This window comes from Juglans regia, chromosome 13 (assembly GCF_001411555.2).
Source record: "Juglans regia cultivar Chandler chromosome 13, Walnut 2.0, whole genome shotgun sequence".
In the NCBI taxonomy this organism is placed as follows: domain Eukaryota; kingdom Viridiplantae; phylum Streptophyta; class Magnoliopsida; order Fagales; family Juglandaceae; genus Juglans; species Juglans regia.
Window position 1 is genome coordinate 5,895,361 of NC_049913.1, and position 25,980 is coordinate 5,921,340.

The window sequence follows — 25,980 nt, forward strand, 5'->3', positions numbered from 1 at the left end:
TGATTGTCCATAAAGTAAAGAGCCAATGCAGCTGAATTATATCACATAACTTTATATGTCTCTTGCCAATTTAATTATTTTTCCAATACCTAACAATTATGAACAATGTCAATGTTCAAAGAACACCCACTTAAAAACCGTCTTCCTTGTGAGACGTGCATGCATTCGTGAATTTTATACATGGAATCTCCAATGGAGTCTCCTCATGCTAGATACATCCATTAACAACGTACAGAGTGAATTTTCTTTTATTTTTAATTATTTTTAAAAAGGATCCACTATAATTATTTAATTAATTAACACGTAGATGAATCTTAAAGGTATGCGCCACCAATATATGAATAATTCCATTCCTCCAAAACACATGATATTATTCTGTCTCTAATGAGGAAGCAAACGTTTAAGAAAATGGAAAGAAAAAAAATTTATCCAATCACCTGTACTTTAAAATCTTAATTACCTTTTAATACAGTCATATATTATACAATTGTCGTATATTTTTTTAAAAAAATAATAAAATCAGTCATTAAAAAATTAAATTTTTTTATATAAATCTTATATTTGTTTTTTATTCTTTTAAAAAATATATTATACTGACAAACTATACGAATGCAAATATCTTTCTATTAGATTATTATAGTAGGAGTGAAGAAATGGCAATCACCAATCCGCAACCAAAAATGGTAAAGTTGTAATTTCATTGCCTACATTTATGGCCAAAAAACTCTTTAGGGATAAAAAAAGAAGTGGGAAAAGATAGATATGGGACAGAAATAAATTTAACTGAATCATCACAACGACTTCTATTTTTTTATTGGTCCACAATGTAATCAATTACCCTTCTAATAATTTGCTTTTTACGTGCCTTCTGTACGGAATGAGTGTTACTAGTGATGCATGGCTCAATCACTGCATGGGATTTAATTGATTGACTTTTCTTTTTTTTGTTAAGACTTTATGTTTTATTGTACGAGTGATAAAAAAAATAAAAATCTGCTAAATTTTAGTACAATTATCTTACGCTCAACTCCACTTAGATACATAATTTTATCTCGTTTTATTTTATTATTATAATTTTTAAAATTTTTTTATATAAAATATAATAAATAATTTAATATTTAAATAATAATATTATAACAAAATTTTATTTAACTGTCATCTAAAACCATCTTATATCATATTACTATCTAAATAGAATCTCAATCAATTTTGTGCACAGAATTACGCACACCACTAACGTGGCAAAATGCATTTTATTAAAAAAAAATTGATGAAAAACACAAGGAAAGAAGAGGGAATCGACGAACGTCCCATTTTTGCACTCTTTGTCCCTCTCCTTCCTCCGCCTACATCACTTGACCACCACAGATGTCTCTCTCTTATGGGTTGGCTTTTGGCTACCCTCCTCCGCCACATGCTTCAAATCTTGATTATTGTCTTCTGCCATGCACTTCTCTCGCTCAAATCCGTAGTCACCTGTTTCCTTTGAATATTGAGTTAGTCGACTTCAACTCCCAACTCCCTATTTACAATCTCTTCATTTCTTTTCCGAAACTGTTCCTCCTTCGTGGCCATTTCAATTTCTATATTCACAAGTTTATTTTCTCTGTCATCATTACTATTTGCTTATTTGAAATACGTGTAATATGATAATTCTTGATTATAAACAAATAAATGAAGAGTATGTAAAATTTTAAATTTTTGCACATAGACATGAAACGCTAGAATAATGACTAAGTGAATGCACATAGGATTGTTCCTCGAATAACGATGAACAATAGAATATGAAGAAACTGACGATGACATTCTAAACATGTCACAAATAATTACAATAACTACATCTAATGACATTAGGTGACTGGTTTCAGGAAAAAATAATCAATGCCATATTATATTACTGAAAGTTCATTTCTGGCAGTTCTATAATTATAAGATGTTAAAACTTCTATTAAGCATGCAACTTTGTAAATGTAAGCAATTTACACACTACTGTGACAATTTATACAGCAAGCAGAAACGAAACATTTGTGTTATGCCAAGGGCTCTATATTTTGAAAAAGTATGAGAGGAAAAAGATATAGATGCTATGTGGACTAACTTACATATTCATATTGAGTTTTGAATTTGAAATTAACAAAATCCTAATATTTGCATGCTGGTGATCATCTCAACTACTGCTACTTCGACCCAATTGAGTCTGTAAGTTAACAACTGGATACAAAATCCTGATTTGCATATAAAAGTATGAGCATCATCTCATTAGATGAAGAAACAAGCAGTAAACGGCTCAACACCAACTGATCAAGAGGAAAGTGCAGGGGCTTATGCTGTAATAACTACTAATTTGCATGCTGTAATAAATATCAAATTAACAATCTATTTTGCATGTTGATACTCATCTCAACAAAATCCTGATATTTGCATGAGTTTGTACTTACATATTCATATTTAAATTGCACACGTAATCCCAGAAACAAACAACAAAAATTTTGCAGTTGTTTTTACACCTAAGACGTTGCAAAAAAATAAGTTGGGCTCGATACTTTCTAATTATTGATTAATATTTAAATTTAAACAACTCAAACCATAGATCCTAAACTACTTTTACAAAAAAAAATCAGTTGGGCTCGATAAATCAATAATGGAATAAAAGCACGAAATTGGGGGGGAAAAAAGAAGAAGAATATGCTTTGCAATTAAAAATTATAAAAATGGGCGTGTAATGTACGCGCTTAAACACGGGTGCGATGAAACCGGCACACTTTCTTAAAAGATATTGTTTAAGAATTAAAAAGGGGGGTTTTGAGAGGAAATAATTGCTAAATAAGCTGCGGAGACTAGGGAAGGTTGAGAGGGAGGCAAATGAGGTCGGAATGAAATTGAAATGCGGAGGAAATGCACATTCCTCTCAAATGAAATTCTTATTAAATTCACGCGTAGTAGTCATGAAATCCGTGTAGTCGTCGTCGTCGTCGTTTTAGAGAGAGAGAGAGAGAGAGAGAGAGATAGAGAGAGACAAAAGAGAGAGCGAGAGCTTTCTTGAGTTCTTCTCCTTCTTCTTCTAGAGAGAGAAAGTGCTTGCCTTTTTTTCTTCTGAGAAATATAGAGAGAGAGAGAGAGAGGGAGGGGCGGAGGCTGTGGCCTTGGCATTTCCGTAGGAGAAAGTTAAATGTGGCGGAAAATCTAGTGCGCACCACCTCTACGTCTGATAACTTGGGTCGGCCGGCAATTTCTTTCCCTTGCTCAGAAGGTATTCCTGTTTTGGAGAATTCCAGCGGTCATGCGTTTGAATATTGTTATTTTTCCCTCTCTCCCCCTTTTTGTTTTGTTTAAACGTTGCTTTACTCATTTTGCAGATTGTTGAAATTTCCTTTGTGGTAAGTGGGTTTTGGTTCAGGCGTTGAATTTAAGCACTAGGAACTCTGTGAAGTGTTAATTTGATCATTCTTTTCGAAGAAGCATTCTACAATCTAAGAGTCACTTCTAAAAAAGTACATTAGTAGGCTTTGGAGCAAAATGGGTGACACTGAAGAAGCCAATAGTGATATGATGCAAAGGCTTCAGTCTTCATTTGGAACTTCTTCATCTTCCATTCTAAAGCAACCTTTATCCATGGAGCAGCTCAATATATCCCAGTTAAGCCCTTCACTAAACCGTGCCCGCCATTTTCAGCAAAATTTTAGTGGAGATAGTACCAAAAGAGTTGGTATACCGCCTTCTCACCCCCATCAGATCCCACCCATTTCTCCGTATTCTCAGATCCCGGTGTCCCGTCCGGTGAACCAGCAGATGGGTTCTCAGAATTTTAGCCCGGGACCCACTCATTCGCGATCCTTATCTCAGCCGTCGTTCTTTTCGCTGGATGCATTGCCCCCCTTGAGCCCGTCTATGTTCCGTGACTCCTCATCCACGTCGATATCTGATGCGGTGTCGGGTGATGTGTCGATGGAGGATCGGAATACGGGTTCGCATTCTTGGTTGCCTCCCTCTCCCTATACGAGGGGTGATGCTGCGCGGGTTGGGGATAGTTTACCCCCGCGAAAAGCGCATAGAAGGTCTAATAGTGATATTCCGTTTGGGTTTTCTAATGTGATGCAATCTTCACCGCCCCTTGTTCCATTGAGGGGTTCGGGTGGTTTAGAGAGGTCGATGTCTAGTCGAGAAAATTTGGGTGTGGCAAAGCCGGCTCAGCTGGTTAAAAAGGAATTGACTTGGGAGAGAGGTGGTGATAACAATGCAGAAGGTATGGGTGAGAGGAAATCAGAAGGGGAAGTTGTGGATGATCTGTTTTCTGCATATATGAATTTGGATAACATCGATGCATTGAATTCTTCGGGCACAGATGAGAAGACTGGTAATGAGAATCGTGAGGACTTGGATAGTAGAGCTAGTGGGACAAAGACTAATGGAGGTGACAGCAGTGATAATGAAGCAGAAAGCAGTGTGAATGAAAGTGGAGCCAGCATGCAGAGGGCGGGACTGGGTTCTTCCGCTGAGAAGAAGGAAGGGATCAAAAGGAGTGCTGGTGGAGATATTGCCCCAACCACCAGACACTACAGAAGTGTTTCTATGGATAGCTTCATGGGGAAGTTGCACTTCGGTGATGAGTCACCTAAACCGCCACCTTCACCTGGAACTCGTCCCGGACAAATGTCACCCAGCAATTCAATTGATGGAAATTCAAATGCCTTTAGTATGGAGTTTGGAAATGGCGAGTTTAGCGGGGCAGAGCTGAAGAAAATTATGGCAAACGAAAAACTTGCTGAGATTGCTTTGACCGATCCAAAGCGAGCAAAAAGGTATTACATACTTCATCCATTATAGCTCACCAAAATAAATAACCAAGAAGCATTTTTTTCTGTATTCTTTTAACCTTTGTGGTTGTTTAATTTAGGATTTTGGCAAATCGTCAATCAGCTGCTCGTTCCAAAGAACGGAAGATGCGGTACATTTCAGAGTTGGAGCATAAGGTTCAGACGCTACAGACTGAAGCTACCACATTGTCTGCACAGCTTACCTTGTTACAGGTGGGAGTTTGAACTGCTGATATTTTGTTTTCTTATGCCTTGGTTTTCTATTTTTAAATTGCTTTGCTTTGTCTTCTTTGCATTGCTTGCAGAGAGACTCTGTTGGTCTAACTAACCAGAATGGTGAATTGAAGTTCCGTCTGCAAGCAATGGAACAACAGGCACAACTCCGAGATGGTACATATGGTTCCTCCTATTTTATTTTTCTCCATTTCATAGATAGGTTCTACAATGAGCCTGCTGACACCTTTAATTATATTTGGGAGGTAATTATGGATAATTGCTTCCTGTGATTGCTCTCCTATATTTTTGGGTATAATTTGCTCTAATTTTGCAGAAATATTTGTACAGTTTTACATTCATTTTGAATCAGTGATGATACTTTGTGCGACCACCTACATGAATCTGCAATGTTTCATTACAAGTAACTTGATAAAATTTAAAACTGGTTACTCAGTGATGATGTGCGGTGCTTCTTTGAGATCCACTATGATTCGAAGAAGAGAACCTCTGAATTAAGCATTGCTTTATTCTGTTGTTTGGTTCATTTCAGCTTGATGTATCAGTTTATCTGTGGCACTGTAGCCATATAACAGTCTGACCATGTCGAATTGTGAGCCATCAGGTCCTCTATTCCTAGAAGCTACCAACTTGATTTAATGTATATGGACTAGAGCTGTGAACCCCTTAGATACTTAAATATAAGGTTCGAGCACCCTCTAAAGTTCAATCAACTGTATTTATAGAGAAACATTTTTTATGTTAACCTAGTCAGTTCTTGTCATATATTCTCTTAACACTTAACTGACAATTACTGATTTTGAAAAATATGTAGATTGTATTGTATTCTCTTAACACGTTCAAATGTGGATGTTGATTGTCTTGGTAAAGCAGTTTTTTAGATCAGTGGCAAATTTCTTCAATTCAATTTCCAGTGTAGATACTTGCAGTTGCAGTTGGAGGAATATATAAGATACTGGGCTAGAAATAACCAAGATACTCATCTCTCATATCAAAAGATAACACTTGTACATTAGTTGTATTCCCTAATATTCTTCTGTCACCTCTTGCATAAACACTTAGGAACACCAAACGATTTTGGAAGGAAATACTAGTTGATCCTTTTTAATTCACAAGTGATTAATACGAAAACATGACTTCACTGGAAAGTGAGATACCAGAATGTCATTTGTTGTTGTCAAAGAACCGCAGAAGTTAATTTGTTATCTAGTAGATAAGAACTATTCATATGTTTGAAAGACGTATGAGTCCATAAAGTGAATGTAGCAAAAGTAAGCATTTAAGTTCACGGAACTAAACAAGACATATACGGAAAAAAATATGAGAGTCATCTTAACCTGTTTAACTCATGAGTAAGAAATCCTGCTGCTGCTGAGAATTGGATAATTTGGCTCAAGGTCATTGTAATCAAATGACAGAGAAAAATAGGTAGAGCATTTGTTGAGGTTGCAGGACAACACGAGGGCTTATTTCTCTTCAAAATAATTTAGATATGACCCTAGATATTCCTACCTCATTATTAATTGAAATAGAAGTGTAGTTGAGTTGGATATGACTCTAGGTAAACTTTGGTAATAAAGGTTCATGTAGCGTGTCCTAGGTCTTTTGGGCAGAGTATATTGTCGTACTTATATAGATTTTTAGAATAATCAGCTTTCTTCTTTTTTGACAGATCTGTTGCTTGGAAACCCCTCACTTGTCATGCTATTGCAAACATCTTAGTGCTTGATGTCGCTGAGGAAAAAATATATTTGCTTTCTATTCCACTATATGCATTTGGCATCTTAGTTTTAAGCTTCCTTTGCTTGATGTATGTTGAAAATGACCAAGCATGCTGAATCGATTGACTTGTCTAGAAAGCAGACGTTGGCATCTTTATCTATTATTTGTTAGTTCTTTTTCCAATGCTCCATTGTCTGTTCTCTTCTAGCTTTGATGTCATTATTTAATTCGTCAGGATGCAATTCACGTTTAACCCAAAAAAATTTATACTTTTATGCTGCATTCGCTACTGATGTAACTTGTTTTGCTTATGGTGTAATGGTTTAGCTTTAAATGAAGCCTTGACTGCGGAGGTCCAACGGTTGAAGCTAGCTACTGCAGAGATGAGTGGGGAAAACCCATCTAAGTGCATGGTTCCACAGCTTTCTGTTAACCCTCAAATGTACCAGTTGCAGCAGCAGCAGCAGTCCCCTACCCAGTTCAACATTCATCAGTTGCAACAGCAGCCACCTCAGTCACAGCAGCAGAATGGTAGCACAACCTCGAAACATGAGTCCCTTCAATAGGATGTGAAATATGGGTTTCTGTGTGTTGGATGGCTCTGTGGTATCAATCATTATAGTTTAAGATTCAGTAATAGTTGCTTAATGCATTCATTCGTTATTATACAATCTTAAATTAAAGTGTGTTAATCATGAATTCAATGTGTGTCCAGCTCGGACTATGGGTATTAAATCATATACAAGTCTCAACATTAATTATGTATCTTTTGCTTAATTCTGGTAGAAAGCACCTCGGAATGTAGACATTACTGGACATAAATTTGTTTCTTATGACATTAGAAGAGTCGAATCTCTTCCGTCTTTGCTTCTTTAGTAAATAATGATATTTATATTTTACTTGCATCTTGTTCTGCTTATTGGGTTAGGCTTACTGGTATGAGAAAAAAATTGAAAATTAAATTTGAAATTTCGAATATTCCCTTCCTTTCTTGTTTAGGATTGGCGTTTCAGCAAAGCTAAGCTATTCTCAAAGCAAAGTGTTGATGTAAGTCCAGTGCTTCTCTCGGTCTTGTTGATTTCTATGTATGGGTTAGCATCAAAGCTCGACGAGAGACCGAATCTGCCAAGAATGCTACCTCGGCCTTCCTTGGGCTCTCTGAAAATTTGCGAAAAATGTACAAAAAAGCCATATTATCACCCCCACAAATGCAAAAGCAATTTGCACGCAATCATCCTTTCCGATTGCAACTTCAAAGTTTAAACTTAGAAATATTATATATATATAAAAGCCATTGTTTATAGCAGCCAGTTTTGCATATATTATGTGTTAAAATCTATACCACACATTTGTTAAATTTAAAATTAGAGATGGATGGGAGAGATGATGAGAGAGAGAGAGAGAGAGAGCAGAGATGAGAGAGAGAGCGATAGCAGAGATGAGAGAGAGAGCGGATATGAGAGAGAGAGAGAGAGAGCAGAGTTGATGAGAGAGAGAGAGAGGGGAGATGAGAGAAGCCGCTGCGTTTGAAGGAAGGGAAAAAAAAAAAAAACAAGTAGATGAGAGGCATTCACGTAGTGTGTGTATTGTGTGCACTACTACAATAGATGCTCTCTAGCACTTCTCTTAAACTTAACCCAACCATAGGACGTAAGACAAATGCAATGATTTCCTGATGCATTTAACAGTTTGAGAAGACCAGGTTTCGAGTTTCAGCTTAAATCATCACCTATGATCAGTTCTCCTTTTTATTATTATCATTATTTGGGAACCCTAATTCAAAATAATGCAAATTTTACGTATTCATTTTAAAAAATTTAGATAAATTTAAGATCTAAATAAAAAAATTTATTTATTTTTTATGGTGGGCTCCACTTTCTCAAAGAGTGTATGCAAGGCTTGCATATCTCAGAATTGTAATTAACATTACACGACCATTTTGACGTCATCACAATTTTTAACAACTAGAACTGAAATTTGTGGTCTTAACTATAATAAACTCATGTCAGTATGCTGCCAAATATGAGTAAATATTTTTCTTCTATTGTAAGTTGAAACTAACAATGATCAACCAAGCGTCTTTGCTTTTTCGTTGTTCCGCTCCTCCGCATTTGGTCTTTCGCCTTCAAACCGGGGTCATAAAACCAACTATTGCGACAACTTCGCAAATGTAAAAAATTATAAATAGGCTATTATATATAACTAGGAATAAGCAAATAAACAGTCAGGATGGCCGAGTGGTCTAAGGCGCCAGACTCAAGTTCTGGTCCTCGAAAGAGGGCGTGGGTTCAAATCCCACTTCTGACATCTCTCCTCATTTATTTTTAATTTTAGAATATATACAACCCTTTTTCTCTTCAATGTTGCTACGTCCACAGACCGAAATCCTCTACCGATCACTCTTTTTTTGTTTTTTTACTTTTTCTTTCACCATTTCTTAAAACTATTTAAATATCTTTTAAAAATAAAAAAAAATTACATATTCACTTAAAAATACTTACTTTATGACTAAATAAAAAAAAAATTAAAAAATTCGGTAGAGAATCGTCTGTAGAGACATGTCGAGACAGAGGGAGTGTATAGAATGTGAGATTTGTGTTTAATTTTTTTTTTTAATTTAACATTGAAAATTGACAAAAAATGTTAAAATAAACAAAAGGTCAGGAAAAAACCCTAATAAAAGCACACTCGTAGTAATCCTCAATTTTCAGCTCCCAGAACAGAGTCACACTCACGAACACCACTCTACTACGCAGCAACTGTACTCCGGATCCCCTCGTCCCGGCATGGACGAGTCTCCGGCGGAAACAGTCGTGGACCCGAAGCTCTCAGGTGACGATTCTCCATCGTTGAAATCGAACGGTTCACAACGTACCCCGGAAGAGCTCGTGGCCAAAGCTATAGCTCCCGTGAAAAAGGAATTTCTTCGTTCTCCGCCGCCCAGACCTTCCTCCTCTACAAATCATCAAAACCATGTCGTTTCGGAAACCAAAGTTGTTTCCGTCAAGGAGAAGAAGTCGAAGCGCCAGCTCAAGCGTGAACGCCGTCAGGTCCTCTATCTCTCTCGCTCTCTGATCCATATTGTGCATGATTTTGGAATTGATTGAATAACTGATTGGGCGAATCTCGGTTCGGTAAGGTTCTGTTTGAGATAGTACTTGATATTACTTGTCAAATTTGCGATTAGAATGCTTAGGAAACCGAGATACGTAGCAGCTGACATATGAGTATGCTTAGAGAGAACGCATTTCAGCTACTGTTGGGAAGGAAGAAATGAAAAAAACAAAAAGATAGGAAATTGGATCGGTAACTGACCACAAAAGATGCTTCCGACCATTTGCAGGAACAAAAATCTGCGCGAAGTATCTGTCCTCTGATAGCAAAGACCGGAGATGTTAGTTCGTGTCCATATAATGATAAGTGTCGCTTCAGCCACGACTTACAAGCCTTTAAGGATCAGGTAGCGGAACGTGGTCTGAGAATTTTAGAACTTGGGAATTTCATTTGTATGTCGTCTCGAATTTGTTATTTTAACCTTACGGCGGAGTTGCGTGTTATTGAATGCAGAAACCGGCTGATCTAGAGGGAGAATGTCCTTTCATGAATGCAGAAGGGCCGTGTCCCTATGGTTTGGCGTGTAGATTTTTTGGTACACATAAGGATGGTGTTCCTACTGGAACTTCAGATGCTCGGAAGAAATGCGCTGAGATCAATGGATTAAAAAAAGATGTTCAAAAACTCTTGTGGAAAAATAAAATGAGCTTCCCTAAGGCAGATGCTAAACTCAAAGCTCTTGGGCTCCTGGTACTGGTCTCTATCTATTTATATATCAATCTGTTATGTTTTTTTTTTTTTAGAAGTAAAAATTTATTAATATCAATAGGAGTAACCAAGTACACTATATCATCTGTTATGTTTGTCTGCAATCATGTAATTTACGTCATAGAGTTATTTTGTTTCATACACCACTGATGTAATTCACTCGAAGAAGCTTATCTGCATTCTAAAACAGGTATATTATTTCTGATTCTCCTTTGTTCCGACCTTGGTCGCCTTCCTATGATTTCCTCACTTGCTTATTTTCAGTTTCATTTAGTTTCATTTGGTAGCATTTATCCATGGCGGTCTTTTTGCCTCTTGTATTTGGGCGTTGGAGTGTACAGGCTTGGGAGTCACTAAAGATGTCATGGACAAATAGAATCTTTCCACTGTATTCTTGTAGACATCTGCATAAAGCATTAGAATATGCTAAGAATATTTGTACATCATTCTCATCAAATCCTAGGACTTCTGAACTTGATTGTGGTCAAAGGGTCACTAACCATCAAGGCTATAAAAAGGACTGGTAATGTGTCATCAATCCAATTCATTCATGCAAGAAGCTTAAAGAGAGATGAATGGTCTATTTAAATGCTACTTGAAAGACAGCATTTGTTTTCTTTGGTTGGGTTTAACTTCGTGAAAGCTTTTGCATTAATTTATTGAATTTTTGTTTTGCTTACAATTCTTCCTTATATTCAAATTTTCATTCATTGACATAAAATTGATGGCAGGGATGAATGCATTAATTTAATGTGTTCCATATTGAAACGATATGCTTATTGGTGAGAGCTTTGTGCTAATACTGTGAAGGTCAAAGGTTCTAGACCTGCATGGGCCAACCAAACCCCATTTTCATTATACTTGTTAGAAAATAAAGTGCTATACTTATACCTATTTTTATTGTGTCTCAGGGGAAGGCAAAGTCAAAAATGAAAATTCTGGAAGTTGAGAAGGATGATGAAACTATTCCAAGTACTTGTCATGAGACCAATGAAAATGGCTGTAGTGAAGTTAACAATGAGTCAGATGCAAAATTAGATTTTGTTGACGTGCCCGGAGAGGATGGTGTGGATGGAACATTAGAAACTGATGAACAGCCCCCGAAGAAACAAAAATCTGTAATTTGTGAAAACTTCAGCTCTGCTGAAGCCAAAAATGGAGGTTTAGCTTTTATTCCAATTGTTCACTTGTTTATTTATTAAATAATTTATTTATTTTCTTTTAAATTTTTTGGGAGATATCTAATGTTCTTCATTCAAGGCCACTTACTTAAATGTGCGCAACAGATGTGATTTTCACAGAGAAAAATGTTGGGATAAGCTGTACTCAAACTAAACCAGAAGATCCCACTGATATTATACCACCAGAAGCTGATAGGAGCCTGAAATTACACCCACGTGAAAAGAAGCTTATTGATTTTAGAGACAAGTTATATCTTGCACCTCTGACCACCGTTGGGAATCTGCCTTTCCGAAGGGTTTGTAAAGTGTTAGGGGCGGATGTAACGTGCGGTGAAATGGCAATGTGTACAAATCTCTTGCAGGTCCATATGTTGCTCTGTCTTCTGATTTTACTTGATCGTTTATATCACAAAATGAAGCAAATTTTCTCACTAAGGGTTCATGCGCTTGACATTTATTTGGTTAACTTATTTCTTGCTAAATATTATGTTGAATATGAAAGCAAGTTTTAATTGGTGCTGGAAAGCATAATTGCTTTCTTTACCTGTTAAGGGTTGCTTAGATATATGCAGTTTTCCCATGCTACCATGATGCCTGGCTAATACATCTGTACTCAACATAGAATTCCAAATACAGGAAATCTGAACTGTTTTCTCCAACTTCTATGCTGATGGAATATGATATTATTTTAGTTCCATCTTAATGTTATCTTGGCATAGAGAATACTCCCTCTCTTGTCTCGCTCTTCCCCCACTTTGTTTGAACTCTTCCTTTCAGTTTGGGATTTCGCTCGTCATGGCTTATGTATTACTCTATCCTTCATATTCAATATAACATTTTTTTTGCTGAATTTATGTTCTGGGTATATCGGTATAGGGTCAAGCTTCAGAATGGGCACTGTTGAGGAGACATTCTTCTGAAGACTTATTTGGCGTACAGATATGTGGGGCATATCCAGACACTGTGGCACGTGCCGTTGAACTTATTGATCAGGAATGTACAGTCGACTTTATTGATATAAACATGGGGTGCCCAATTGATATTGTAGTGGACAAGGGTGCTGGATCTGCTCTTCTTACAAAGCCCATGCGGATAAAAAGCATTATTGACGCAGCTTCTGGCACAGTGGACAAACCTATAACCGTCAAGGTGATTGTTTAAGATTTATGTAGATTTTCTTAGAGTGGGGACTTGAGTGCTCTTTATCAGTTTCAGTTTTAGCATCTTCTAGATGGAAGACATTAATGTTATATTGAGTAGTTTCATTATGTATAAATTTGGTTGTTTCTTTCTTCTCTGATTTTGAAAATATGACTGGTTGTGGTGGTCTATGCTCCTTTCTGCTTCCTGGAATTTTTTATAAGGTTCCTCTGGTTCCGATGTCAACCGTTTTTTTATTGCTTTTTTCCTCATCAAGCTCATGCATGATCCATTATACTTTTGCCTTGGTTGCTCCAGGTAAGAACTGGTTTTTTTGAAGGGAAAAACCGCATTGACTCGCTAATTAAAGACATTGGCTACTGGGGAACTAGTGCAGTAACCATACATGGTCGATCACGACAGCAGCGGTATAGCAAGCTTGCTAACTGGGATTACATATACCAGTGTGCTAGAAAGGCTCCTGATGATTTGCAAGTCCTGGGTAACGGGGATGTTTTCTCGTACTTAGACTGGAACATGCATAAGACTGAGTGTCCTGTGCTTGCTACATGCATGATTGCACGTGGAGCACTAATTAAGGTTTGTGTTGTGGAGCTTTAGTTGGGTATTTGTTGATTGTGTTTTATGTTTTGTTTCAAATTTTCGATAAAGTTTAAAGGTGTGAATATGATTCATCTTGTCCTTTACAGCCTTGGATATTTACCGAAATCAAGGAACAAAAGCATTGGGACATAAGTTCTGGGGAACGCTTAACTATTTTGAAAGATTTTGTTCGTTTTGGCCTTGATCATTGGGGCTCTGACACGAAAGGTATATCTGATTTATTGAATTGACATGTCATACTTCTATCTTTAATTGTAGTTCAGTAATGTAACTGTGTCCCAGAAAGATTATTAAGTTGTTCTTAGAAGTACATCTTTCTGGGTACCTGAAAGAGAGCATGGATCTGACTCCTCTACGAAGGTGAGTAACACGGTTGAGAGAGAAGCCTACCAAATTATTTGTTACTGTCCTCTACATAATAGTCTTTCTCAATATAATTCTTAGTACTTTACCCGTTTAGCCTTTTTTAAAAAAGTGGGCAATGCTGTCTTAACGCTTGTATAAAAAATAATGTGACAGGTCTGTTTTCTAAATTTTGTTTATTCTGGGCTTTGTTCTTTGGTCTTGTGTATTCAGGTGTGGAAACAACTAGGCGTTTTTTATTGGAATGGCTTAGCTATACGTGCCGGTATATACCTGTTGGTCTTTTAGATGTCGTCCCTCAACAACTGAACTGGCGCCCGCCCACCTATATGGGACGTGATGACCTTGAGACACTGATGGCCTCAGATTCAGCAGCGGACTGGGTATGCAGTTTCCTTCTATGCCGACAGATTTATTGACCCACTAATCATCTAAGCGGTTTGCTTATTTTTTTATTTGATTTTTGCAGATTCGGATATCTGAGATGTTACTCGGCAAGGTTCCAGATGGCTTCACGTTTGCACCGAAGCATAAATCTAATGCTTATGACCGAGCAGAAAATGGCTGATTTTCTAGAGATTGTTGATGCTGCAATGGGAAAATTTGTTTGGTAGTAGTAGGTGCACGAAGTCTTCTGTTTGCTTCTCCATTCAACCCCAAGAGATCTTTCTTGGGTGCGTGGCAATGTCGGACTATTTATATAATTGAAAGAAATATTGGATGCTCTGCTCAGTGGTTGACTAAAGGCGAGCATTGTACCTGTTTCGTTGAAGTCGGTGCTATAGTTTAAAGGCGATTTGTCAATTGACCCCCAAAATTTTGAAGTGTTCATCGTTCATGTGACAACATTGTACCTTCGTCAGAAGACACATAAAACATGGCAATTTTCTTGAGGTTGAAATATTGTTATTTAGACTTTTAATTGTACTCTTATTAGTTTTTTTTTTCCCATTTGTTTTGGGTGACTTTTGACCGGTCAAATAAGACGCCTGTGAACTAGTTTGCTAGCGCCTAGCATGCGGGTCATGCTTCCAAGTAAAAATGTGGAACTCGTCTATTAAGCTTTAATTATTTTTTTCTATCCATGCTTTATATATGTATGTATGTATCGATAGGTATGAAAAATATTTTCAAATTAATATCAATGATGTCATGTTGCATGTTTTTGAAGCGATCTCGGAACTGGTGGATGCCAATGGCTTAATGACAAGGGCTTGAGAATGAACATCGGCCTATTGTTAAATCGATGGAATATCGACTGTAATTAGCATGTATGTACATAAGTTTCCAACAAAGTATCCATTATTCATCTGGAACCCAACAAAATAACATGCATTTTGCCTCGATCGGGTAGTGTGCATGCAAAAACACGGGCTGTTCTTGATTCGTTCGTCCTTGCCCTCAATGTGTAAGGAATCGAGCAATTGACTTGTGACAAAATGCTGATAACCTATGAAGCAAAAGAAAAAATAGTACCAGGAAGAATAAGAAACATTTTATTTTATAAGTAAAACAAGAAACATAGATCTCATAACCTTGTCTAACAAAACACCATGCAAGGAGAATCTAGTAAGCTCACTGTCCCTCATCATGAAAGTAAAACCCAAATAAATTTTAGATGCAAAACTGAATACAACTAACAAAATTGTATAAGCATTAGCTTTGAAAAATCCAAATTCATTCGAGAATGCACGTAGTAAGCAGGGTTCACTCAAGACATCAGTCACTCGCCACATCCCATATCTGAAAGCCGTAGATCCTGCTGTTGATCAGGAAAAAAAAAATGCGTCTATACGGTGAAGCTGACATCTTGCAAGCAACAAAACCATCAATCTACGACAGACTTTAGGCACCACTAACCTCCAATTCCGTTTTTGGTTTTGCTTGAACCCAACCACCATCAATGGATTCTAAACTCCCGTTTATCCCATCATCGACAAAATCACCAACCCTTTTCACCTTTAACTCTCTAGGCTCAACAGGATACTTCCCAGAGAAGCAAGCATAACAATAATTGGGAGAATCATCACCCAACAACTTTTTCAAGCTATCCAATGGAAGAAAAGCGAGTGAATCTGACCCAATAAACTCCCTAATCTCCTCCACGCTCATCCTATTAGAAATCAACTCCTCCGAACTAGGTGTATCCACTCCATAATAGCAGGACCCGATAATTGGTGGGCTCGCAATCCTCATGTGAACTTCCTTAGCCCCTGCCTCCTTTATCAACCTAACGATCTTTGAAGAAGTTGTTCCCCTCACAATTGAGTCATCCACTACCACGACCCTCTTTCCCTCTAACACTGCTCGCACTGGTGACAACTTAAGCTTCACACCAAAGTCCCTAATCTTCTGTGACGGTTCAATGAAAGTCCTCCCAACATAGTGTGACCTTATCAACCCCTGCTGAAATGGTACCCCGGCTTTGGCAGCATAACCAAGTGCAGCCACCACTCCGGAATCCGGCACTGCTATCACAACATCACAATCAACTGGGGATTCGGTTGCAAGAATCTCCCCAAACCTACGGCGAGACTCGTACACAGACTGCCCGAAAATCACTGAATTGGGCAAAGCAAAGTATATGTGCTCAAAGATACATTGTTTTGGTTGGGGATGAGGCATTAGGCAGAGTGATTGAATCCCACTTTTGTCAACCACCACAACTTCCCCAGGAAACACCTCCCTCTCATATGTGGCTTCAATCAAATCAAGTGCACAAGTTTCAGAGGCAAACACCACAGCGCCATTACTCCTCCTTCCCATAACCAAAGGCCTAAACCCGTAAGGGTCTCGCACCGCAACCAGCTTATCCTGGGTCAAAAACACCATCGAATAAGCCCCCTCAAGCTTCTCACATACATCCACAATCCTCATGACAAAGGGCCTTTCTTTTGAAATAGCAATTAGATGAAGCACAACCTCGGTATCGGAGCTAGTATTGAAAATTGAACCACTATCTTCGAGCTTAGCCCGAAGAGCACGATAATTCACCAAATTACCATTGTGGGCAACCCCAACAGAGCCAAACCTGTACCCTGCAACAAAGGGCTGCACGTTCTTGAGCATAGACGAGCCCGCAGTCGAGTACCTGACGTGTCCGATAGCCGAATCTCCGGGCAACTGATCGAGTTTCGACTCGTTGAACACGTCGGAGACTAATCCCACCCCTGTAACCGATTGGAGCACGTCGTTTTGAACGGCAACGATGCCGGCACCTTCCTGGCCACGATGCTGGAGCGCGTGGAGAGCCAAGTAGCAGAGTCGAGAGGCCTCTGAGTCGCCAAATATGCCAACGACTCCGCACTCTTCGCGGGGTTTATCGTCATCATCAAAATCAATAGAATGATCATCTAGGCATTGTTTATTTGAGGGGAAAAATTCGGAGATAGGGTTTTTGGATGAAGCCCTGAGAGGGGTTCTGTGGGTGTCAGAGGAGGAGGGGTGGGAAAAGTAGGGTTTGCAAGGAAAAGAGGGTTTTGATTGGGCTTTGGAGGATAGAGCAAGATGGGTATAGGGTGTGTTCAGAGGTAGAGGAGTGGGTTTTGCGAGAGAGGAAGAGAAGGTGGATAGATTGGCGGCGGCCATGGGAAAGGCTGACAGAGCTAGAAGAACAAGAAACAGAGGAGGGAGAGGGAGAGGGAGAGTCTTTGAACTGGTGGGAGGTTTTAACGTAATATATTCTTAGGTTTCCGGGGTTTGAGGAAATCAACGAGTGATTGTGTTACACCGTGGTCGAAGTTTCTTTCTCAATTCGTATACACGATTGGACTCTGAGATAACTTCGTATAACAAGTCGAAATTTCCCTTTCCTAAAATAAACTTAATATAAAGAGCATACTAACTGGACGGGATGAAAACCAATGTTTTGAATACCGTACCGGATGGCGTACCGGTCAAGACATTGGAACGAAATATTTCGATACCGGTACCGTTTCGTGTACTTTTTTGAGATAGTCGATATATGAATAAATTATATATATAAATATATATAACAATTATATTTTAAAATAATAATTTATATATGAATAAATTATATATAAATACATACATATATATAAATTATAAATAGTCTAGTCTAAATTGGGGGTCAAAAAATGAACTTGTAGTTTGAAAAAACGAAAAAAAAAAAAAAAAAAAAGTCGAAATATCGGCCGGTACCGGCCGAAATATAGGCCGGTACAGGCCGAAATTTAAGCCGAAACGGCCGGTATTTTGGCCGGTACGGAACATATATAGTACCTGTACTGGCCGGATGGCCGAAACGAAAAATTTCGGCCGTACCGACCGGTACGGTACGAAATTAAAAACATTGATGAAAACCCCTAAGCCCAGCCAGTTGGGCCCAACAGAAAATAAGAAACCCATCTCACAGCCCAATGATCTACTCGTCTTAGAATCCCTTGAGAAATAAGAAGCTCATCTCACAGCCCAAGGATCAAGCTGGCCTCCTAAGAGACTCTTGAAATAATTAAAATGGGAATCGAGAAAAATGATGAAACTCCCAACAAAAAGTTGACGAAGGCGGGCGCCGCCCACGTAGGTCGAGAGGTCGCCAGTGAAATTGTCAGAGGCCCTCGCCGCAATAGTAATCTTCCTTTAATACACCACATCACAATGGGTATCTCGGACACGCCCTAGGTATTCATGAGTTACAGCTTGAGGACATGCGGGAGAAGCAACCATAACCTTTATTTAGAGAGTGAAAAAGGCAGGCGCCGCCAACACAGGCTGAGAGGTTGCCGACGAAATTTGTTAAAGATCTGCGCCGCATTAATTACTCTTCTTTGGTACGCTATGTTGCATTAAATGCCTTAGGTGGCCGGAGCATGAGGATGATGGGAGTGCACACTGACGATGGGTGTGAGATGTTCTCCTATGATCAGTATAAAAGCATACCATCGGGTATATACTAACTCAGACAATAATCTTCTATAAGAATTCTCACTTAGGCATTAGAGGGTCTCCTGAACACCCCGAGCCTCCCTTTGAATTTGCATTGGTGCAAGTCTGCAGTCCACTCCCCCAATTGTCCAAGGAGACCTTGCGGTACGTACAAAACACGATCAAAACACTAACATTATGGTTAGATTAACCAACCCATTATTCCATGGTATGTTTGGGTCAACAGTTATAAATATTAATAATCACTATCGAACCAGGTTATCATATCTAAACATGTCAAGGTAGAATGTCACGATTCTTTTTTTAACCATAGAATATTATGATTTTGATTATATTGATTCAAAAACTTTAAAGTTGTGGAATAATAATTTAATTAAACCTATAACCCATACAATCATAACATATACTTTACAATTGATTTGTTTTTAGTTTTTGAAGTCAAGTAGCTAGTGATAAAGAGTCAAGCAGCCAAATATATTTTGGGAGGTTTGGATAGTGAGTTGAGATGAGATGAAAGTTAAAAGTTGAATAAAATATTGTTTAAATATTATTTTTAAATATTATTATTATTTTAAAATTTAAAAAAATTAAATTATTTATTATATTTTGTAGAAATAGTGTAAGAACAGGTCAAGCACTATTTATATAACTCTCTACAATTGAATATTGATGGGTGTTGCCAAAATAAGAAGGAAGGAGCCAAGGTCACGAAAACTTTATCCATTCATCCAAGGAAAGCTTTTTATAAAGTGTGGATTGATTTAAATGCAATAAATGACAGAGGGAAACAGTAGCAAACGCCCCATTTTCACATTAAGATTTGACTAATATCATGCTTTTGGACTTTGAAACAATACCAATCTTAAAAATGCACACTCTCAAACAGTGAGATTGTGAGAAAAAATAGGAAGAAAATGTAACACAATGTATTAGAATAATTAAAATGGCACTTTGGATATTTACAGACAAGAGAAATGATATTTGCGGTCATAGGATGTGTAAGTCATGTATTCTTATTTTTTAAAAAATAGATAAATCTGAAACTTATATAAAAATAAGAATTTCTTTAATAATGAATCTCATTTTAATAAAAAAAAATGTGCGAGCTTATATACCCTAAAACAGTTTAGTCACATATAAATGTTTTGTATTTTTGGAGGCAAATATAATTTCACTACAAACTATGCCGGTCTAAAAGGTCCAAACAGTCGACAATCATAAGTTTACAAATAACACTAGAGATTATAGGATTTCTATCTTCAACTATATCCATTTGTCACAACGATACGAATCATTAGAATATAAATTTATATCTTTAAATTAGTATAAATTTATATTTTGCATAAAAAATAAAAAAAATTATATTTCTTTAGATGTAAAGAGAGTGTAAAGTATTCATTTTTTATAATATTAAAATACAATAAGTAAATTCTAGTTGTTCGAGTGTTAAAGTAAAAAAATTAAGGAATAGTGAGATGAGATGAGATAATTTTAAATGAGTTGAATAAAATATTATTATTATTTTAAAATTTTAAAAAGTTAAATTATTTATTATATTTTATGTAAAAATTTAAAAATATTATAATGATAAGATAAAATTTTCTCTATTATATCCGGGCCTTAAGTGTAATGCTGTTTTTTTTTTTTTTGATAATTCTTTTAGTTTCCAATCATATTAAATCGTTGATTTGATACATTTTAAATAATCAAATACTTAAATTTTGAGAAATATGTAATGAAAAAGGAAAAAATGTAAAATTTCTATGTCATTCGGAGTTGGAAATTGTATTTTTCCGGGCAATTGATAGATATACGTTAATTCATAATTGTAGGGATTAGGTCTTCGCAGTCACAGGTTCCTCCTCCTCCTCCTCCTCTTCTGTTCTCTTTTGCTGCTAGCACGCACAGATCCGAAGGAAATAATTACAAGTTTCCGATGGCGCCTCCTCCAGGACCCTATTCCGGAACCAGCACCCTCGCTTTGGTAATTCCATTTCTCTCTTTCTCACTTTTTTGGTTTCCTACAAAAGAGAGGGAAAGTCAGAACCTCAAATCTCGAATCTTTTGTAAATCTGTGGGTTTTTGGGATTTGGCTTGTTAGGTTGCTCGTGCTTCGGCCTTCTCTATTGGACTCGTTTACGGCAGTCTTAAACTCAAGTACCTCAAGGTACTTCTAATCTTTGCTTATTCATCTTTTTGCAAAAACCCCTATTTCGATTGGATCAGTGCGAACTCATTCTAAAAATCCAATCTCATTTACGTAAGATTTATTATTTTTGTGGATTAGATTCTAGAACTCAGTCAGTAAATGTTAGATTTCCATTGGATAAGTGCGAATGTTGTATCTGTATCAAATGTTGCCAGTCTCAGTTCATATATTACCGTTCCAATTTAATTTTGAAGCTTAGCTTATACCCTGCCAAAACTTGTTTAAGGAAGTTTTTTTTTTCCTTTTACACCTTCAGGCAAAGGCCAAATCTCATAAGAAAGCTGAGGCAAAGGCTCATCACTGAAGGGAATAGGCATCCAGTGACGATGGAATTAAGGCATGTTTGCAGTTGGGAATAGAAATAATGCATGATAATGGACTGAACCATTTTTTCATCTTTTCTTAGAAACATTCTGGATTATGACACACAGATTATGGCTGCTTGAGTTTTCTATGAGCCATTGTTAACTTAGTTATCTGATATCTCTTAATATAGTCACCTTGGCAATCTTCACGGCATTTCAGTTTCTATTGCTTTGTGAAGCCCCAGGGAAATACTCTGATGATTACATCTTCTCTATGTTTCAATAATTGTCATTTTTTGCCCCGAATCCCTATTGTATGGTTCTGGTAGGGTTCGATATACCCTATTCTCTCTGCATTGATATTTGGGATGAAAGTGATGTTATTCTTTGTTAATCTTTGGTTTCAACAGCTTATAATCTACAAAGATTCAGAACAAACTTATAAATGATGTTCTTTTGGTACCTCGTCCTCTTTGTCCCAGACTTTATCCTGAAATTGTAAAATGGATAAAAAATAAAATCATCGTTTGGGCGTAGAATGTGTTGATTTCGTTCATTGGGTTTCTTGATTGAGATGTACTTGAGAAAATGCCCATTATGTATTATGATGACTCATGTACATTAATTCATTGAAATTAAATAGAGTCCTTACAAATGTTTTGATCTTATCAAGCCAAATAGCTTGACTTACAAAAGAAGGAAAAAAATCCCACCACATCTCAATATCATTGACACCCCATGCATGTCTTGCCAACTGATGAACAGATATTACCCAGTTGATTCACATGCAAGACTTGAACTTCTTGAAAACCCCTCATCATCCTTCGAATATTTTGAAGTAGAAATTCAAAATCGAATATCAAATAATTAAACTGTGCTGAACAGCCTGGACTAATACATTTAATTGAGCACATTTCATTGCTAAATTTGTTGAGACACTTGAGTACTGTAGAGTAGATAAAAGTACAAAAACTGGGTTGAATGTTGGTGAGGTTCATTTTTTTTTTCTTTTTTAAAAGAAAATGAATTCCATTCTTTGGAAACAAACGGACTACCAGCATTTATGCAGCAATGCGCATTATTGGCTCTTCCCCTACTCATAAACTGTAGAGTAGATAAAATGTGTTTCCAAATGAATTCCATTCTTGGGAGACAAATTCTCCTCGGTGCAAACAATCTCTAGGGGTCACATGAAAAGTCAGAGATTTGACCAGTTCGAAAACTTTTGAGGGTGTGGTGCACGGAATCGGGATTTCCTCTGCAGGGGTGGGGAAAAAAAAAAAAAAAAAACGTGATTCCTGCACTTGATTCATGGGTTACTGTTGCATTTGCATGCCTGAAGGTGATTGATTAATAATACCATGGATTGAGAGCTCGTAAAATCCTCCCGACTGAATTCTAATGGACCCTGATCCCTACGACTCAACACGTGAGAAAATAAATATAGACAATTGAGAACAGTAACAAGAAATGTTATTAGAAATCAATTGAGGACCAGACGGGATTCCTTCACTGGTGATGAATGGAACCATTTCAGTGAGCAGTCACTCAGCTATATGAATGATTCAATGAAGTTCCATTTCAACTGTGGCTATCGTTTAGTTTATACATATTACATGGAACTTCACGTGCTCCCAAGATTCGGCTGCCTATCAGATTTTATAACAGAAAGAGGCTCGCATTATCTCCCCCGTCCATGGTACAGAGACGAGTACTGCTACTTGGTTTCCTTTTTCGCATCCAAAAAAGCATGAAACAGCTGGGTGTTCTCAGCTGTGAACGAATAAAAGCTCTTTTTAAGTAAATGGGTAAAATCCAAACTTTCTGTACTCAGTACCTTCGCGAAAGGAATGCGAACAGTAAGTGACTTGAAACCACAGGGGTACGCTGGAATCGTAGTTCCAATTCTCCTCCCTTGAATGCAGTAGTGAACATATAAAGCGGACTTGGGTTTTGATGATAAATTGATAATTACAATTCACTCTGTGGCCATTCTCAACTTTTAGGTGCTCTAAACTTACCACATGGTAATGTAGTGCTTGCACTCATTGTAAAACAAGTTAATCAAGAAGATAATACAACACGAACTATTCTAGGAGGGCAGCAAGACAAAACTTTTGAGTAACTTAACATGGAATATTGCCACAGTTGATGTCGTCAAGTACTTCAGATTCGATTCAGATGATGGGTAGCATGCAAAAACTTGCTTGTGTCCGGGTTAGCATTGTGACTAGGGCCTTCACCCTGCATAAAATAGAGCAATGTATAAATTTTATATTCCCTCTCGCACATAACCAGAGGTTTTGTGTGTGCATATCATGGCAGTATCACAACAATCCCAAAACGCCAAGTCTAATGCTGGTCATCAGAATACCAGCGAGAAATGGCGCCATTCATACATCAATCATCACCATGATATAATACCACTTTATGCATTTCGATGGCATCATTATAGCTCCTCTCAGGGTGACTGAGAACATTCTTGTCCTATTGAGGAGTTTGTCTCACAAACTAACACAAAATTGCTAGCAAAGCTAAAAGTTGTGAACTCAAACTTGGGGATGCAGGAAAAATCGATGATGTAAAAACGAAAAACAAATCATAGAGATATTCTGTTCACCCTTAAATCATGAAAATAAACCGACCTGTGAACATTAAGAGCCATACCCCTCCTTTCGGCAAGGTCTAGTGTTGAGGAGTCAGTTCACATATATAATGTCTTCATCAGGGTCATCGCCTTCCCACTCTCTGTCGTCTTGAGACACATTGGATGAATCGGACTGCTCTACATCTTGGCTCTCTTCATTATTTTTCTCATTCTTTATCTTGTCTAATATTGCAATTACCTGGAAAGAGTTAAACTCAATGGATCAGTATTTTATGAGACATTCATTAAGAAGACAGACCTACATGCTGCTAAAACTTATAGAATTGTAGGTCGGGATTTAATGAACATAGTCTGCTAAAAAGTCATATGCTATGCCCATGCCTATGCCATCAAATGGGACTCGGGGGTCTGGGTAAGGATCCTAGCAGAAGTAAACTATTAACGTCTGTCAATCTTTATGTGGAAGCATAATCAAGGATTTCAGTGAGACAAAATATCAGTCTCGGGCGGCTGATGACTTAAAATTGGAAGAAAACGGAAGAGGAAACTAAAAATGTGTATTCAGGATTATAGGAAGACAAACTTATAAAAAAAAAGGATTATAGGGAAAACAAAGTCATTAAAAGATATACCCTGCTTCCTCTCTCTAATGACTCGTCTTCTATAAATCGTATCTCAGGAGTCAGTCGCAACTTCATCCGCCTCCCCAACTCACTTCTGACATACTTGGCTTTTGACTTCAAACCAGCAATGGCTACTTCCTTCCCTCTTTCATCGCCGAACACAGATACATACACTTTAACCACCTATAAAAATAGCAATCAACCGCCTCAACCATAAAGTTGTCACATCATGAGCAGCACGATCACCATTGCTCAAACATAAGAAAAATCAAATTACAGATGCATATACAGCAGGCAAAAATTAATCTTTTATTATTTTCCTTTTGTCATAAGAAAATAAAAATATATGTGCACCACTCAAGAAGCAGTATGCTTATAAAGCACATTGCTAACACAGAATGCCTATTATGCTGCTGAAGGATTAATCCTAACCATGTTAGAAGTTTGGCAATTTAGAAAAAATTACGGATGCCACAACCAATGTATCAATGAGCAACATATTCTTTCGTATATATTGACTGATTGTGTGTAGGGGAAAGGAAAAACTAGAATGTGTGTGCAAATCGGCTACGAACAACCGTTGTTTTTCAATCCTTTTACACTCAGTATATCACTTCCAAATCTCTGACTTCACTTGGTTAATTCTATCCAATTAAGCAAAATATAACTGAAGTATCTACTTCTCGCCTCTGTGAAAACTGTCATCTCCCAATAGACCTAATGACTCTAATACACATTATGGGCTTAAAAGAAAATTCCGATACAAGCATTATTTAGGTTGTAGTAGTAACGCATCAGGAAAGAAAAAATGTTTGTAGTACTTCCACAAATGCGCACTTTCCTAGCAATAAAAATCATAAATTTGCAATTCAATCACAAGCCAAAAAATCTTATAGCTCAAATCAAAGAATACCCGAAAAGCACATAAATAAATTAATAGCACAATCTATGTGAATACCTGCAAATCTCCGGAGACTTCAACATCGCTAATGGTGGTGAGGGAGGAAAGGTAGCGGTCGGCTCCTAAAGAAGCTTCCGGGAGAATAGCGTACTGCAAGACTGTGTCAGTGAGTAGCATATCGGAGAGCTCTCTTCGAATCTGCTTGGCCACCATCTTCACTCTTCTTGGATTCGCCATGCACCGGATGGTGGAGCCAGTCGTGGGCCGCAGAGAGATAAATCCTGTTGGCCGTGCCGATAAAAACCAGGCCGTTGGACTCTTCTGGGAGCACAAGGGCGGATGGCGGTGACGGGATAAGGGTGGAGTGAGCGGTTGGGGGTGGGGATGGAATAGTACGGATGGCATCGCTGCAATGAATCCTAGCTCCTCCGATTCCTTTGTTTTTTGGTCCGACTCTAATAATTATTAGTATTATTATTACATATTTACACTATTGTATTGAAATCCATATTGGGCCCAGTAGGCCTTT

At 37.6% G+C, this 25,980-nt stretch overlaps 4 protein-coding genes, 1 long non-coding RNA gene and 1 other non-coding gene across 8 annotated transcripts; 4 read left to right on the forward strand and 2 right to left on the reverse strand.

Annotated features, from left to right (window-relative positions):
* Nucleotides 1-2,954: 2,954 nt before the first annotated feature.
* On the forward strand, nucleotides 2,955-7,531 carry LOC108986979 (transcription factor RF2a-like). The gene is made up of 5 exons (XM_018959797.2): nucleotides 2,955-3,250; nucleotides 3,357-4,799; nucleotides 4,895-5,027; nucleotides 5,120-5,204; nucleotides 7,098-7,531. The coding sequence occupies exons 2-5, from the start codon at nucleotides 3,517-3,519 to the stop codon at nucleotides 7,334-7,336; spliced, it is 1,740 nt and encodes a 579-aa protein (XP_018815342.1). The 5' UTR covers nucleotides 2,955-3,250; nucleotides 3,357-3,516; the 3' UTR covers nucleotides 7,337-7,531.
* A 1,462-nt stretch (nucleotides 7,532-8,993) lies between these two features.
* On the forward strand, nucleotides 8,994-9,077 carry TRNAL-CAA. The gene has a single exon. It is a non-coding gene; the product is annotated as a tRNA-Leu (tRNA).
* A 380-nt stretch (nucleotides 9,078-9,457) lies between these two features.
* On the forward strand, nucleotides 9,458-14,981 carry LOC108986972 (tRNA-dihydrouridine(47) synthase [NAD(P)(+)]-like). 2 transcript variants are annotated; one of them, XM_018959791.2, is made up of 10 exons: nucleotides 9,458-9,820; nucleotides 10,114-10,230; nucleotides 10,338-10,574; nucleotides 11,504-11,753; nucleotides 11,879-12,135; nucleotides 12,650-12,922; nucleotides 13,232-13,513; nucleotides 13,624-13,744; nucleotides 14,114-14,283; nucleotides 14,370-14,981. In XM_018959791.2, exons 1-10 carry the CDS (start codon nucleotides 9,557-9,559, stop codon nucleotides 14,466-14,468), a joined length of 2,070 nt encoding a protein of 689 aa, XP_018815336.1. In that variant the 5' UTR covers nucleotides 9,458-9,556; the 3' UTR covers nucleotides 14,469-14,981. The 2 variants fall into 2 exon arrangements, with proteins under 2 accessions (XP_018815336.1, XP_035540101.1); XM_035684208.1 differs by having other exon boundaries at nucleotides 11,894-12,135.
* A 392-nt stretch (nucleotides 14,982-15,373) lies between these two features.
* On the reverse strand, nucleotides 15,374-17,677 carry LOC108986942 (amidophosphoribosyltransferase, chloroplastic). Its single transcript, XM_018959755.2, has one exon. It carries the CDS (start codon nucleotides 17,486-17,488, stop codon nucleotides 15,746-15,748), a length of 1,743 nt encoding a protein of 580 aa, XP_018815300.1. The 5' UTR covers nucleotides 17,489-17,677; the 3' UTR covers nucleotides 15,374-15,745.
* Nucleotides 17,678-20,598: 2,921 nt separating this feature from the next.
* LOC108986955 lies at nucleotides 20,599-21,711 on the forward strand. The gene is made up of 3 exons (XR_001995450.2): nucleotides 20,599-20,789; nucleotides 20,907-20,972; nucleotides 21,271-21,711. It is a non-coding gene; the product is annotated as an uncharacterized LOC108986955 (long non-coding RNA).
* A 1,472-nt stretch (nucleotides 21,712-23,183) lies between these two features.
* LOC108986944 (probable ribosome-binding factor A, chloroplastic) lies at nucleotides 23,184-25,905 on the reverse strand. 2 transcript variants are annotated; one of them, XR_001995449.2, is made up of 4 exons: nucleotides 25,509-25,905; nucleotides 24,560-24,733; nucleotides 23,965-24,165; nucleotides 23,184-23,563 (listed from the first exon to the last, which is right to left on the reverse strand). XR_001995449.2 is itself a non-coding variant. In XM_018959756.2 (4 exons), exons 1-3 carry the CDS (start codon nucleotides 25,854-25,856, stop codon nucleotides 24,019-24,021), a joined length of 669 nt encoding a protein of 222 aa, XP_018815301.2. In that variant the 5' UTR covers nucleotides 25,857-25,899; the 3' UTR covers nucleotides 23,184-23,563; nucleotides 23,987-24,018. The 2 variants fall into 2 exon arrangements, 1 of the variants encoding a protein (XP_018815301.2); XM_018959756.2 differs by having other exon boundaries at nucleotides 23,987-24,165; nucleotides 25,509-25,899.
* Nucleotides 25,906-25,980: the final 75 nt, after the last annotated feature.

What these genes read in the sequence shown, in the direction of transcription:
- LOC108986979 (XM_018959797.2), top strand. Translation starts at nt 3,517, where the DNA reads ATGGGTGACACTGAAGAAGCCAATAGTGATATGATGCAAAGGCTTCAG. An exon ending in GATCCAAAGCGAGCAAAAAG is followed by an intron (nt 4,800 to 4,894) that starts GTATTACATACT and finishes TGTTTAATTTAG; the next exon opens with GATTTTGGCAAATCGTCAAT. An exon ending in CACAGCTTACCTTGTTACAG is followed by an intron (nt 5,028 to 5,119) that starts GTGGGAGTTTGA and finishes CATTGCTTGCAG; the next exon opens with AGAGACTCTGTTGGTCTAAC.
- LOC108986972 (XM_018959791.2), top strand. Translation starts at nt 9,557, where the DNA reads ATGGACGAGTCTCCGGCGGAAACAGTCGTGGACCCGAAGCTCTCAGGT. An exon ending in TGCTGAAGCCAAAAATGGAG is followed by an intron (nt 11,754 to 11,878) that starts GTTTAGCTTTTA and finishes TGTGCGCAACAG; the next exon opens with ATGTGATTTTCACAGAGAAA. An exon ending in TTGGGGCTCTGACACGAAAG is followed by an intron (nt 13,745 to 14,113) that starts GTATATCTGATT and finishes TTGTGTATTCAG; the next exon opens with GTGTGGAAACAACTAGGCGT.
- LOC108986942 (XM_018959755.2), bottom strand. Translation starts at nt 17,488, where the DNA reads ATGGCCGCCGCCAATCTATCCACCTTCTCTTCCTCTCTCGCAAAACCC.
- LOC108986944 (XM_018959756.2), bottom strand. Translation starts at nt 25,856, where the DNA reads ATGCCATCCGTACTATTCCATCCCCACCCCCAACCGCTCACTCCACCC. An exon ending in AAGTCTCCGGAGATTTGCAG is followed by an intron (nt 24,734 to 25,508) that starts GTATTCACATAG and finishes CTATTTTTATAG; the next exon opens with GTGGTTAAAGTGTATGTATC. An exon ending in CATTAGAGAGAGGAAGCAGG is followed by an intron (nt 24,166 to 24,559) that starts GTATATCTTTTA and finishes AACTCTTTCCAG; the next exon opens with GTAATTGCAATATTAGACAA.